At 42.0% G+C, this 14313-nt stretch overlaps 1 protein-coding gene across 9 annotated transcripts in view; it reads left to right on the top strand.

Annotated features, from left to right (window-relative positions):
* ATE1 (arginyltransferase 1) overlaps positions 1-14313 on the top strand; it is a 171886-nt gene that overhangs the window by 6894 nt on the left and 150679 nt on the right. For 3 of the 9 annotated variants that reach the window (XM_032490743.1, XM_032490740.1, XM_032490742.1), the window contains exons 1-3: positions 5014-5918; positions 8178-8241; positions 10586-10648. In XM_032490743.1, coding sequence (XP_032346634.1) covers positions 5651-5918; positions 8178-8241; positions 10586-10648 — 395 coding nt within the window. In that variant the 5' untranslated portion in view covers positions 5014-5650. Of the gene's footprint in view, positions 1-5013; positions 5919-6220; positions 6262-6290; positions 6817-8177; positions 8242-9355; positions 9515-10585; positions 10649-14313 lie in introns of those variants that run through there. The other 6 variants (XM_032490741.1, XM_032490744.1, XM_032490747.1 and 3 more) reach the window with 6 other exon arrangements.

Here is a 14313-nt window from a genome sequence, read left to right on the forward strand (position 1 = left end):
AATAGGCATTGTGCTAAGAACTCAGATTCTTTTACTGAGTCTTCCAACCATATGAGGTAGGTACCCATTCTCCCCTATTTCATGGCAAAGTGGACTGAGGTAAGAGAGGTTCAGTGACTTGCCAAAGCTCCACGGGTTGGTGTCAGAGGCAGGTATGTGCCTGTGTGACTCAAAGCAATTAATAATTCATTTCTGTGCTACACTCATCCCCTGACAAATGAACATTCTCCTGCCTTTACTCAAAATGTGAGGACAGGAATACCTACTGTTCTTCTGCACTCAGATCCAACCATTCGGAGTCTGTCACCAAAGGAGGGTGCGAGGGTGGGGTCTGCACTGCCGGCTGACTCTTCCACAGCCCCCCACTGCACCCTCTCCTCAGAGCACCTTTGGTTACTTCTGCTGATCCCGGGTCCCCTTGCTTTTTATCTCTGGGGTCTTCTGTTTCAGCCATCGCCCTATCCATCGCCACCTTTACAAACAACATCTCAGCCCTTCACTTTCTTCCTTGCAGCCTCTGCCCTCCTCAGCCGCTCTGCCAGCTCTAAGCGCTCATTCTCTATTTCTGCAAAGTCCTGTCTTGCAGCCATTCAAGTTTCTGGCCCCCTTTCAGACTTTCAGCTACCTCCTGTTGATCCTTCAGGAGGCCTCGAGCTGATTTCTAGGGCAACCAGCAGCAGTCACAAGCTTGTTTTATGTGTCATCACTGTCTGAGATTGAGCCTCCTGTGAGGTGGTAGGTTAGGACACCGTCTGGCTGGCAAGGAATGAACTTCAGCGTGAGCTGAGCCAAATGGCCCAGACAGAAAGCAGAGGGGCCTGTGTTTCACACACACAGGCATCCCTACTTAGTGCAGTTAGAGAAAGAATCTTCCAAGGCAACAGGTGTGTCTTTTTCTTTTTTGGAATATATACTATGTATCTTGCATGGAAACGAAATCATGGAATTAGTGGGGAACCCTGGAGTGGATCCTGCACGCGCATTCGCAGTGGTTGGAGGTCAGACGTGTATTCGGGTGGCCCAGTCACGCGGTTTCATCATCTCTTAGCTGGTGTGTCACTCAGCTAAATAATGTTCCTGCTTTGGAGGTTTTGAACTTCAATATTCTTTAATATACTTCTAATCATATACTATTTAATTATGTTCATAACTGGTCATTATAGATGCAGAAGATACACCAGTGTTAAGATACAAATGAATGAAAATGAGCCTGCATGTTCACTTCAGGGTGCTATTCACCATAGATGTCAGCTGCATCCATTTCAACAAAGCCCTCCTGTAGCCCTCATGCAGACCAAGATGTCTCTAGTTCCTAAAAAAAAACATGAAATGGAGAAAATACAATGGTTAATTACAACCCGGCTTCTGTAGTAGGAATAACATCTATCCCTGCCAAACGTGCTGTTTGTAGAGATGTGCTTGAATCTGTAGCCCCAAACCCATATTCAGAAATAAGTTATAAAAGTAAGTTTACTTTATCTGAAATTAATGTAGCTACTGCAGCTTCCTTTTGATTAGTGTTAGCGAGAGTATATATTTCTCCGTCCCTTTACTTTTAGTCTATCTGTGTTTTTATGTCTAAAGTGGGTTTTTCTACAGATAACGTATAGTTGAGTCTTATAGTCTCTCTTTAAATTAGTATATTTAGACCATTGATATTTAAAGTGATTGTTGATGTAATTGGATTAGTATTTACCATATTTGTTACTGTTTTCTATTTATTGCTCTTGTTTTTCTGGTTTTGTGTGTGTGTGTGTGTGTGTGTGTGTGTGGTCTACTCTTATTCTGCCTTTTCTGATTTTAATTAAGCATTTTATGATTCTATTTTTTTCCCTTCTCTTTTAGCATAGCAATTATACTTCTTGTTTTGCTTTTTAAAATTATACTATTTTGCAGGCAGTGCAAGTGCCTTACAAAAGAGTATTCCCAGTTCCTCCCTCCCACCCCTTGTAACACTGCAACCATTCATTTCACTTATCCACAAACTTGTACCCTGTACACGCTGCTATTGCTATTTTAATCCATCTGTTACCTGTCAGGTCAATTAAGATTTGAAAAATTAAGAATCTGATTTTTTTACCTCCATTTATTCTTCTCTAATGCTCTTCCTTTCTTAATGTAGATCTGATTTTCTTTCTTTCTGAAGAGTTTAACATTTCTTGCAAAGCAGGTTTTTTGGAGACAAATTTCCTCTATTTTTGTTTGTCTGAGAAAGTCTTCTCCTTCACTTTTGAAGGGTAATTTTGTAGGATACAGAACTCTAGACTGGTGTTTCTTGCTTTCATAATTTTAAGTATTTCACTTTCCTTTCTTGTTGCTTGCATTATTTCTAACAAGAAGACTGATGTAATTCCTACCCTTGCTCCTCTATAGATAAGGGCTTTTCCCCCTCTGGCTTTTTTCAAGATTTTTGTTTGTCTTTGATTTTCTGCAGTTTGAATAGGATATGCTGACACACAGATTTTTTTTGACATTTATCCTGCTTGCTGTCTATACCGCTACGATTTAAAAATTCAAATAAATTTAAATAAAAGTTCAGTTTCCCTGTCTCACTAGCTACATGTTAGGTGCTCAGTAGGCACATATGGCAAGTGGCTACCAAACTGGAGAGCACAAGTCTAGACAGTGGAGGGATGGGGTCCAATCTGAGACCTTGGCAGTGAGTGGCCCATAGAGGAAAGTGTCTTCTAGGATTCTACCACTCCTAGACCTGAGACCCCTGGTCCCCAATCCACCTCCCTGCCTTGCTCATACACAGGCTTTTTCTAGCATGTCCTCTGTATTTCACTCTTTCCCTCTGGCTTAATTCAATTGTTTTGCTCACAACACTTTCTTCATTTCACTTTAATTCAAGAAACATGGGCCTATCACCATGCAGATTCCTTCACATCATCTGTGCCTAGTACCGAGCCTCACTCTTAAGCTTTGCAGACTTGATTTCACATCCAATTACATCAACTGTGTTAATGACCAAACATGCTAGTGTTGCCAGTGTTTTATTCTGTTGAGAAAATTAAAAAGACGACTGTCTATTGATGACAATTTTATAAATAAAAGGACATTCTAATAGTGCCCTATTCCAACTCCCCCCAAAAAGGGGGAAACTAAATGAAGCTTTGCATTATTTTTCTAATTTGGACCTGGAAGATGAAAATTTTGTCTGTAATCCTCAGCGAACTAAAGACATCTAGGAACCATTGCCTTAGTATTAAGTCTGTAAGTCCAAACCTAGTATTTGCTGATCTCTTCTTTTTCAATAATTTTATTTTTATAACCCTTCCCCATCCTATTTGTTTCTTACTAGCTGTATGATCTTGGGCAAGCTATTTGGCCTCTCTGGTCTGTTTCCTATGTAGTGAAGGTGCTATAAGGATTAGATGAGTTAATACATGTCTAGGGCTTTGGACATTCTCATTGTTGTTCAAGGTTGGTACGTCCTGGAGTGCACTGGCTGAGGTTGGTCTAGGGCTTGGGACAAGGTTAGGGCTTCAGAGGGACACAAGGGAAATGGGACAAGACTATAAAGCCTGAAGAGCCTCCTGGTTGCCTACTCTCTGTCCTGAGCATGGCATTCTACTGTTTCATTTCACTCTTACTTTCAAAATGAGAGCCTGTCCAGGAATGGATCAGTAGTCAAATGAACAAAATGCATGAGGTCTGTCTAAGAACATGGGTACTGAGATCTAGCAAGGAGCCTTCAAATCTAAGGAGTTGGAGGAACTGCATAAACCTAAAGGGACCCTGAACACCTCTTGCATGCTATATAGCTATCCTTAGGTTCTTTCCCATTGTGTGAGGCACAAGTGATGCTTAGCAATGTAACAGGTCACTGCCGCCAAGAAACCTCTTAACTAAGCACACATCCAGCATAGTGGACCTCGGGGTAAAGAATGTCGAAACTGACCTCAAAAGTTTACCTGTTTCTCCAAGTTAAACATTTTTTAAACATTGTTAAAAGGTAACTGTTACCCAGTCCAAATTCGTTCTGCTTGCCACAGGACAGGCCAATAAATCGGGAGACCAATAAATCAGGAGAGGAGATGTGGGGGCAAGGAACAGCAACTTTATTCTGAAAGCCGGCAGACTGAAGAGGATGGCAGACTAATGTGTTGGAGAACCATCCTCCTCCAGTCAGAATACAGGCTTTTATACAACCCCCCCCCCCAAAGACCCCCAGAAAACAACAGGGGAGGGGGTGTGGTTGGTTGGTGCAAACTTCTTGGTGTAGGAATTCTTTGTTCCTGCAGCTGTCCACGTGGGCCAGCTCATTGTGCTCCTGCAAAATCTCCAACAACACAAATGTTATTCTCTATTCTGCAACTTGTTATCTTTACGTGAGTACACAGCTAGCAAGACTAAGCCTAGAAAACAGGGCATACTGGTTAAAGCTAAAGGAACAGATCCAATACAGTCAGATTTTGTTCTTTTCTATTATATAACCATCTTCTAAAAACACTAAAAAGATAGTCTTTATTGTTGAATGGGAAAAATATAAGGACAGACAGGCTTAAATTACCGTGCATAAAGAGTTAAAGATAAAGGACTACTGCCTTACTGAAGGTACTCACTCATTTTTATACTTTGCTCCAGACTGTTACTCTTTAAGCAATCTCCTTTAAAATAGTGGTTGCAAATTGGAGGCCCCTGGGCTGAATCCAGCTTATATAAATTTTATGTTTGGACCGTACAGTTAAAAATATTCTTTTAAAGTAACATTTAAAAAGTATACTTTAAAAAAATCTGATTTTCAGCTTCCCTTAAAAAGTTGTAAGACACGGTGGCACTGGGCTTATAGTGGCACAAAGCAGCAACTGGCTCTGACAGTTGTTTCCTGTGAAAGTGTAGTGTTCAAGTCACCTACCTGGCCATTCAACAGAATGCCTGCATGTGTACTTGAACCTATGGCACATTTAAGTGCTTGCTGGTTTGGAAGAAGCCAGAATTGTCTACCATCAGGGGCAGTCTCAGATGTTAACTTTTAAACTGAGATCTGCAGGATCTAGAAATGAAAGATCACAGCCTCCGTGCCCGTTTCCTTATCTGTGACGGGGCCAACAACGCGCCGTTGCTGGAAGCACTGGTAACAATACGCAAAGGGCTGGCTGGAACTCGGGGCCTGGGGGCACGACTACCATCCCCACAAACGTCCTGGGAGGCCCGAGCCCCGGCACAGAGCCGGCCCGGGGGCACTGGAACGCCCCGCGCCGGTTCTCGCTCTCCACTCCTCCCCGCCGCGGGCCCCCGCGCTCCGCGGAGGTCGGCCCCGGGGCGCCGAGAGGCGTGGCCGGCCCACGCGGACCCTGGCGGCGGCGACCATGGCCTCGGTGGTGGAGTACAAGGGACTCAAGGCCGGCTACCACTGCGGCTACTGCGACTCCGAGGAGGGCAAGGCGTCCAGCGGTGAGTGCTCCCGTCGACGGGGCTGGCGCGGCCGACTCGCGTCCAAACCCCGGCACCGCCCGCCGCGCCCCAGGCCAGGCCCTCGCGGGGGAACACCCAGGCCCTGCTCCCCAACTCCTCCTTCCCTTTCGCACGCGTTTCTTCCCAGACTGGAGCCCTTCACGCTCCGTCTCTCGGCCTCACCCTCAGCGAAGATGGCGGTCCCTCTCGGAGAAGGAGCGGAAATAGCGGAAAGCTGCCCTCGGTCAAGATGGCGCAGGCGGCGTCAGCGCCAGGGGGCTCCCGGCGAAGCTCGGCCTGCGGGCGCCGGGCGGCGCGGTGCATTGTGGGGTGGCGGCGGCGGCGGTGGTGGTGGTGGTGGTGGTGGTGGTGGTGTGGGGCTGGGCAGCGTCGCGTTTGGAGGGCCGGGACCATGGCTTCCTGGGCCTCTCTTTCGCCCAGCATCGTGGAGTATTTCGAGGGCGAGGACTTCTACCGTTGCGGCTATTGCAAGAACGAGTCGGGCAGTCGCTCCAATGGTGAGCGGGTCGGGCTGGCGGGCGGGGAAGGGTGTCACGTCCTCGGGGGCTCCGCGGCTGGCCGGCAGCTTCGGGGGTGGCGGCGCCTCGGGCGGACTGGCCGGAGGGACGCGCCCAGGATGGAGTACCGGCCCAGCCCCTGTCAAGTGGAGCGAGGGCCGAACGAACGCGGCTCTCCGGGGAGTGGCGTGGCTGTCAAAAATAAAAACGGATCTCACCTCTGATTCATCAGGGAAGCTTCTAGAGGCTTATTCTTCACACAGGTGCTCAGACGTGCGAGCTAATGATTGTCTCGCAGGAGCCGAGTGTGGAAACAGGTGTCCATCGTCAGTAGGATGGTGGGGTACGTGATGGCACGCCTGCCGGGGAGCGCTGTAGTGTGGTCAGTTACGGGGGCTCACCTGTAAGTGCTGATGGTGATGTGGAAGGATCCCGGTAGTAAGTGCGGAAGGCGAGGTGCTGGACAGTGAGTGAAGGTCGTGCTGTTTGTGGAGAAAACGGTGTGTCTGGAAGACACACGTGCGTGGGCATCCACGGAGGACATGTCTCTGGGAGAATGTAACAGGGAACTGGTGACCAGAGTCGCTGCTGGCGAGGGGCCCTGTTTGTACTGATGTGTGAAAATTGTACCAATTGTTTGTGTGCCATGTCATTTCTCCACCCACCTCGATGACAACACAGCCAGCCTACAGTACCCTCCACCCCCAATTATGATTCAGGTTTCTTTCGGAAGATTTTTTGGTTTGTAGACAACATCATGTTTGTTTCCTGCCTTGTCATGCTTTGGCAACAGTAGAAACTCTTATTTTGAAGAATAATCTGGCATTGTGGAAAAATGGGATATCTACGAAGGTGTAAATTTGGGTGGTTTCCGTATTAAAAAAAATTCTACCCTACGGTAAGGGAATGATTTGGGTGATTATGGTGTGTCCATCTACTCATTAATTAAGTGTTTACTAGGTGCTTCTTGTGGGGGAGACGGAGTAGAATGTAGCATAATGCAAACATCAGGAGTGACGATTATGAAGATGAGTTAAGTGGAAAAAACATTTAGAGTGGTGGGATAAACGGAGAAAATAAGCAGGATGGAAATAATGTCTGTGACATGATTACAGGTCTGGGAGGGAGAAAAAAAACCCAGCAGAAGCACACCAAATGGTGACAGTGATTGCCTAGGGTTCTTAGCGATTCCTCCCTTCTCTCTCGCAGAATTTTAGAATAGCGATTATAATATATATGTAACAAACAATTTATATTAAACCTGCCTGAAGTTTATATTTAATAGGTCCTTAATTATCTTTTTCTCGTAATTTCATTAAGAGAAAAACCGATTAATATAAATATCCTTCGTTTAAAGTTCTATGGAAACAAATCTGCTTTCGACCTTTTCACCTAAAGAGAGAACTGTAAAAACTTCTATCTCGATTTTGATTTTAATAATACAGGGCGCTCCATCTATTGGGTAGGTAGGTTTTATTATTTCTATTTCACAGATGAGGAAGTTGAGCTTCAGAGTAACTTGGTGTTAATGAGCGCCTGCCAGGCTTGTGGACATTTCTGCTGTGCTCGAGCACCCATACTTTTCTCACATCCTTCTTTCTCGAGCCTGTCTCTGTCTTTACATACGTCTGTTGCAGTTTACTGTTTACAAGGGTAAAACTCATTTTTCTTTTAACAATCAGTGTTTTCTTAGTCTTTATTTTTTTTCCTGGTTGCATAATTATTTCGTCATATTGATAATACCACAGTCCCAGTAATCACTTTTCTGTTCCTAGGCATTTGGATTTCTTTCAGGTTTTATACTTAAAAGGAATATTGTTGTATGTATAGTTTTGTCCTGTTTTCAATGTATGAGACTGTTCTGTAAACACATGTGAAAACCAGGAGAACTTACTTGCTTTCTAATTCTTCTGAAAAGACCAGCTTATTAAATTATGTGAGATAATATTATGGTTTAAAGGTGTGATGTAATTTGATTGCAGTGAGGACCTAAAATTATAATGTCATAGAGACTATTGACTAATCCTGAACTGAATGTGATCACTTAATTTTAAAAATTAGGATAACCTTGATACATCCTGTGTTTCATTTGTATTGTGTATTTTGTCAAACTAATAAGTATGAAGTATGTGCAGACTTTCATTTCTCCCCTGTGAGCTAGGTATATTTTTTGCTTCAGTATTCACATTTTAAAAATCATGTGAGTTTAGAAAAGTGAGAAGTTCCACCTGCTGTAATAACATGACACTTATTTTTCAGGCATGTGGGCACATTCCATGACTGTTCAGGATTATCAGGATCTCATAGACCGAGGATGGCGAAGGTAAAGGTCCTTGATGCAAAGATACTTCTGATATTCCTCAGGTTCTTCTCATAATTGAAAGATATTGTTTGCCTTTAAAATGTTTTCCTGTTGTTGAAAAGAGATTTAAAAGAATTTTTATTACATTTTGTTGTGTAGAGATTTGGTTCTCGTTTTTAGGGTATTTATAAGGAAAATTTGACAAATGTAGAGAGTACATTATAATAAACCTCATATACCTATCATCAGGTTAACATTTTGCCAATCTTGTTTCATCAGTTTTCCTTGCTCCCTGCAATGTACTGAATGTTGGTGTTCCCGCCAAAGTTCATATGTTAAATCGTAACTCCCAATGTGATGGTATTTGGAGGTGAGGCCTTTGGGAGGCGATTAGGTCATGAAGATGGAACCCTGATAAATGAGATTAGTGCCCTTATAACAGACCACGGAGCTCTCCCTTGCTCTTCTGCCACGTGAGGACACAACAAAACGATGAACCAGAAGGCTTGTCTCCACCTGACAACAAATCTGACACCTTGATCTTGGACTTCCCAGCCCCTAGAACCATGAGGAGTAAATTTCTGTTGTTTGTAAGCCACTCAGTCTGTGGCATTTTGTTACGGCAGCCCCAATGGAATAAGATACCTCCCCACTCCCCCCACAAAATTATTTAAAGCAAATTTCAGATATCATGTCATTATAGCTGTACTAAATATGTGTTTCTAAGAGGGAAGAATTTTTTTCTTAACATATCCAGAATACCATTGCCATACTTTCCAAATTTAATAATCATTATTTGATGTCACCTGTTACCTAGTTTTGATTAGATTTTCTGCCTGTCTCAAACATTTTCTTTCTCCCCCCATTGCTTAATTTGAATCAGGGTTCCCTTAAGGTCCACACGTTGCCTTTGATGGCTAAGATTTTTTGGTCGTTATTTTTATGTAGATGATTTTAGAATAACTATTAGGTGAAGTTCCTTACATAAACATGAGCAACGTTAAGTGCCACTACTCCCCAGAAGACATGGGCTTGAGTACAGCACATGAAACTACACAGCTTTCTCCGGAAGTAGATGAATATAGTCAGATGTTCAAAGACTGCCGTGATAGGGAACTTTTTTTTTTTTTTTAAGGTACAAGGAAGCTACTGAAGGCTCTTATGTCAGAGAGAAGTTTGATGGAATTTGTGATTTGGAAGTGATCATTCAGATAGCAGAAAGGTATCTGAGGGGGCGATTCTGAAAGCCAGAAGACTAGTTCCAGAGGTGATTGCAGTATCCAGATGTGAGATGGTGAGGACCACTGTCGTCGTCAGGAGCAGTGGCTGTAGATTAGGAGATAGATCAGAGGGAATAGACTTAGGAGACATTTTAGAAGTGGAGCACTTGCTGTCAGGAAAGGGAGGTGCATTAGAGGGAAGAATGTGGGAGGACTCCCAGGAGCCTGGCTCGGGAACTGAACTCATGTCTTTACTGGGGCAGCCATAATGAAATACCACAGATCGGGCAGCTTACACAAGAGGAATTTATTTTCTCATGGTTCTGGAGGCTGGAAATCCAAAATCAATATGTCCACAGCTTTGGTTTCTCCTGAGGCCTCTCTCCTTGGCTTGCACCTGTCTGCTGCCTCGCTGTGCCCTCATGTGGTACTTTCTCTGTGCATGTGCATCCCCCGTGTTTAATGTCTCTCTTTATGTCCAGTTTCCTTTTCCTATACGGACAGCAGTCAGATTGGATTAGGGTGCATCCTAACAGCTTCATTTTAAGCCTAATCACCTCTCACAAGGCCTTATCTCCAAATACAGTCACACTCTGAGGTGCTGGTGATCAGGACTTCAACATAATGCATTTTGAGGGGACAAACTTCAGCTCATAATGTCATGACTCTGCATTAACTGAGATCCAGAAAGCATGGAAAGGATCAGATTGGTTTGGGGGTACATTGTGCTTGCACATGGAACCCCCAAGTGTGGATGGAGTAGGCAGCAGCACACATCAGTCCCACAGCATCCTGGGCAGTTTTCTCTGCCCTTTCCAGTGTTGAGGGAGATGGCAGGTTGAAGCATGTAAGGGACTGCAGATGCTGAAAAGAGGGTAATTGAGATCATTAACCATGGGGTACATATGTAAAGGTTTAGGAAAGAAGACGCTACTCTGGCCCTTCGTATACCCATACTGCAATATTAGTTAGCTTATGAAGAGTAACTAAGCCTAAATGCATTTTTAACTGTTAATTAGATTTTACCCGATTTTTGTTTACCTGTTGGTTAGATTTTTCCTTAGATTTTTGTACCCCTGTACTAATCTACTTGGCTACATTTGAAAAATTTGTATGAAATTAACAAAACTATTTTATAATTTTAGAAGCGGAAAATATATGTACAAACCTGTCATGAACCAAACTTGTTGTCCTCAGTACACAATAAGGTAAGAATTTTAACTACTAGAATTCTGTTAATATGAAGATTGTGTATAATTTTTTTCGTAGAATCTTGCTTTTTTCTAAATGTTTATTTCTATCCTAGGTAGACATTCTTTATAAAGGAAAGCAAATGAGTTGTGTTTTTTCTGCATACTGATGCTATATTCATGTGCCGATCAATAGCTTTTAATAATGTTGGATTGTTCATTTATAAATATGATATGAAAAAATATACTATTTAGCAATCTAGTCAATAATACATGAAATACTGGGAGAATATTGGTAAATACTTAAATTACTTTTAGATACTAAATTTTTATAGGTTTTAGCTTAGGATTTTCCAGCATTCTAGTGTATTGCTCGGTACAGTGATTTTATTCAAGCAGTGTCATAGGGTCCTGTGTGAGGAGGAGGGCTGACGCTTAACCCGCATATGTTCAGTCTTGTTTTTGTCATTGGAAAACTTAATCTAAAAAGTCTTTTTTCTTTTCCTACAAAATGTTTGCTTGCTTGATTTTATACAATCTTTTATCTTTCCCCTGTGCCCCTCTTCCTCTACCCTAACGTGGAAGGATTTTTCCTTCTCTGATTGTAAAGGTCTTTCTCTTCTCCCTCATCCTCCTTCCCATTCCCCTTTCGCCTTCTGGTAGAAAATAGGGAAAGTATGTAAACATCGTGAAGCGCGTCTGCAGTTTCGGTGTGTGTGTATGTACTCTCAATAAAAAAGCAAACGCAGTTGTGTCCATCACGCTTGGCTTGTCCTCACAGCTGTCTCCCGTAGTTGCTCTTAATCTGTTTTGGAATTAAAGAGAATTTGATGAAAGTTACAGACCCTCTCTGCAACAAAACAGTACAGTAAGAGAGGAGGCATACAGACAAAAATATGTAATATTTTACACATTAATTTTAGGATGATCACTGACTTTCAGAATGTCGCTGATTACTGGTTAAGAATCCTTTCTCTTATCTAACTGGTCATAGGCCTGGTACAATAAAGAGAAAAGATGGATGTCTGGTTTGCTGACAGCATCTCATGTAGTATAAAATGACAGAGTAGCTCCTTCAGCTTTAATGGTTAGGAAGTGGTGGCATCTTCAAAGGCACAAGTCATTTTGCTTCAGATAGCAGTTTATTATTGGAATATGGCTAGAATTCTGTTCAAATAAGTGTCAGGACTGAATCCTGAGAATCTTTAATCAGAAAAGGCCAATTTTAGTGGGTTAAAGAAAAAGGTAAAAGCTTCTATAATTTATTGGGTGCTTGTCTCATACAAAGCACTCTTCCAGGTATATTGCTTTTATGGGAAAGGATTTGGTTAACATTGTAAAACAAAATAATTATAAAGTGTGAATTTTTCTTTGCATTTTGTAATTTTGCATGGAATCAAACATTTCCTGAATTGTTATCCTTTACATAACTTCAGTGTTTATATCGATCTTATGGAGTCATTTTGCATATTTATTCTTTTGATTATACTACAGTGAGGCCTTATGAGGCCTTATGTAAAGGCAAGGTGGTCTAGCCTACAACTTGGCTTCTTGTGAGGCAAACGCTGGGGCCTGCCCATATGTGAGCCTGAATGAGGATGAACTTCCTGGCTATGAATTTTTGCTTTTTTTTTAGTTTTACTTTTTAACAGTATTATATCTGCTAATAATTTAAAGAATCAAATAGTTCCATAAAGCTTATTTTGCAAAATAGCAATCCTCTGAAACCCCCATCCAATTTTTTGTTTCCCAGTGCAGTCACTTTCAAATCTCTTAACTGATTCTGTCTTTAAGTAACATGCTTATATAATTATAATGCTTGATTTTTAAAATTGGTTTTCCCCGTTATCTCTGGGCTTCTCTCTTTGAAAGATAGAGATTTAACTTTATTTCACCCCTACCCCACTGTCACATTCAAGCTCATGTTTATTTATTTGTCCTCATCCCCAGCTTCCAAATACTGTCCTTTTGGATAGATGTAGTCATGTCATTATGTCTGCGTAAATAGGCCTCACAAGCTCAGCTGTGTAGTAGCCCATGATTACTTTTTCTTTCCTGCACAAGTTTTTACTTTCCCTGGAGTTGATCGTTGCTATTTTTAGTTTCATAGTTTTCTAGGTACTTCCATCGGTATAAATTTCCTCTTGGTGTGTTTGGATGCTTTTTACTCTTACCATTTTTATCTTCTTGAAGAAAATCTCTTGTGGAGTCTTCTGACCTGCTCTGGTCTGGATCGGTGGTCTCTACACCTTGTTCGTCACTGTCATCCTGTTATCTCTTTTTAACTGTCATCTTGAGGATTCTCTTTGGGTCTTGAGTTGGATTCTGTCTCCTCTACCCTCTTTCTTGTATTATCCCCTCATTTTAGTGAAGCATATCTTCTAATAGCTTCCTGAGAAAAAAATACATGAGAGGTGAATTTTTTGAGACTGTGTGTGTCTGAAAATGTGTTTGTTCACTATTCAAACTTAACTTAAAATTTGGCTGGGTAGAGAAGCGTAGATTGAAAATAATTTTCCTTTAGAATTTTGAAAGCTTCGCTCCATTGTTAGGGAGTCCAGTGTTGAGAAGTCCCAATGGCATTCTGATTCTTATTCCTTTGTCCAAAACGTACTTTTTCTCTTCAGAGGTTTTTTTGTCTTCAGTGTTCTGATATTTCATAATATATTTGGCACTGTGTTTTCATTCATTGCATACAGACTTCAATGTAGGGGCTCCTCCCATCATGTCCTTCAGTTCAGAGAAATTTTCTTTTTTTGGTCGATCTTCTCTTTTCCCTTTTCCTTATCTCTTCTATAATGTCTTTATTCAGACATTGGACTTTTTAGACTGGTACTCTAATTTTCTTTTCAGTTTTCCACATCTTTTGGGAGATTTCCTCAACTTAATTTTCCAAATCTTCTGTCTTCTGTTTAATTTTTTATTCTATTATATTTTACTTCTAAGAGGGATTTTTGTTCTTGGACTTTTAAATTTTTTAGACTCCCTTCTTCCTGTGTACTCTTTATCCGTAGCCTCCAAATTGCTTTCCCCAATTTTTTTGCACCTATCTTTGTATTAGATGCCCTCCTCAAGTGTCTGGTGATTCCAGCTTTCCAGTGTCCCCATTGGAAATTTTACCTACTCTGTTGGGCCTTGTTTACTGTGGGCTTTAAGTAGGGTGATCTGGCTAGGCTGCTCTGTGGAAGAATCCCTGATGTCAGTATTTTAAGGTCTGATCACATTCTGGAGAGAAATTACCATCTGCTGTTCTGGGGTTGGGTTGGGGAGTGGGTTGGAGGTCTCAACATTCAGCATGTAGACTTCTGTTGAAGCTTGCTGTTTCCAGTGCAGTCCATTGCTTTCATCTGTGCCTGTATCCCTCATATAAGAGACCTTATTTTTACTCTTTCTTAAACGTTTGCCGTTTTCTCCTGGGTTGTGTAGAGAGTCATTTGTGTAAAATGAGGGAGACTATCATATATGTAACTGCTTCCAAAACAGACTTTCAAGGGATCTTCCTATTTTTAGACTCATTTTCACTCTTATCCTCTGAGGTATCAGGTCTCACCAATTCTTAAGACTTTTAGGGGTAATGTAGAGAAAACTGGATAACCTCTGGCTTAGGATTCAGCCTTCTTTGGTCTGCTGAGTCAGTGAGCACTGTGCATCGGCTTTCTGGTTTCCAGCATTTCTTCTATTCG

Source organism: Camelus ferus, chromosome 11 (assembly GCF_009834535.1).
Source record: "Camelus ferus isolate YT-003-E chromosome 11, BCGSAC_Cfer_1.0, whole genome shotgun sequence".
Classification (NCBI taxonomy): Eukaryota; Metazoa; Chordata; class Mammalia; order Artiodactyla; family Camelidae; genus Camelus; species Camelus ferus.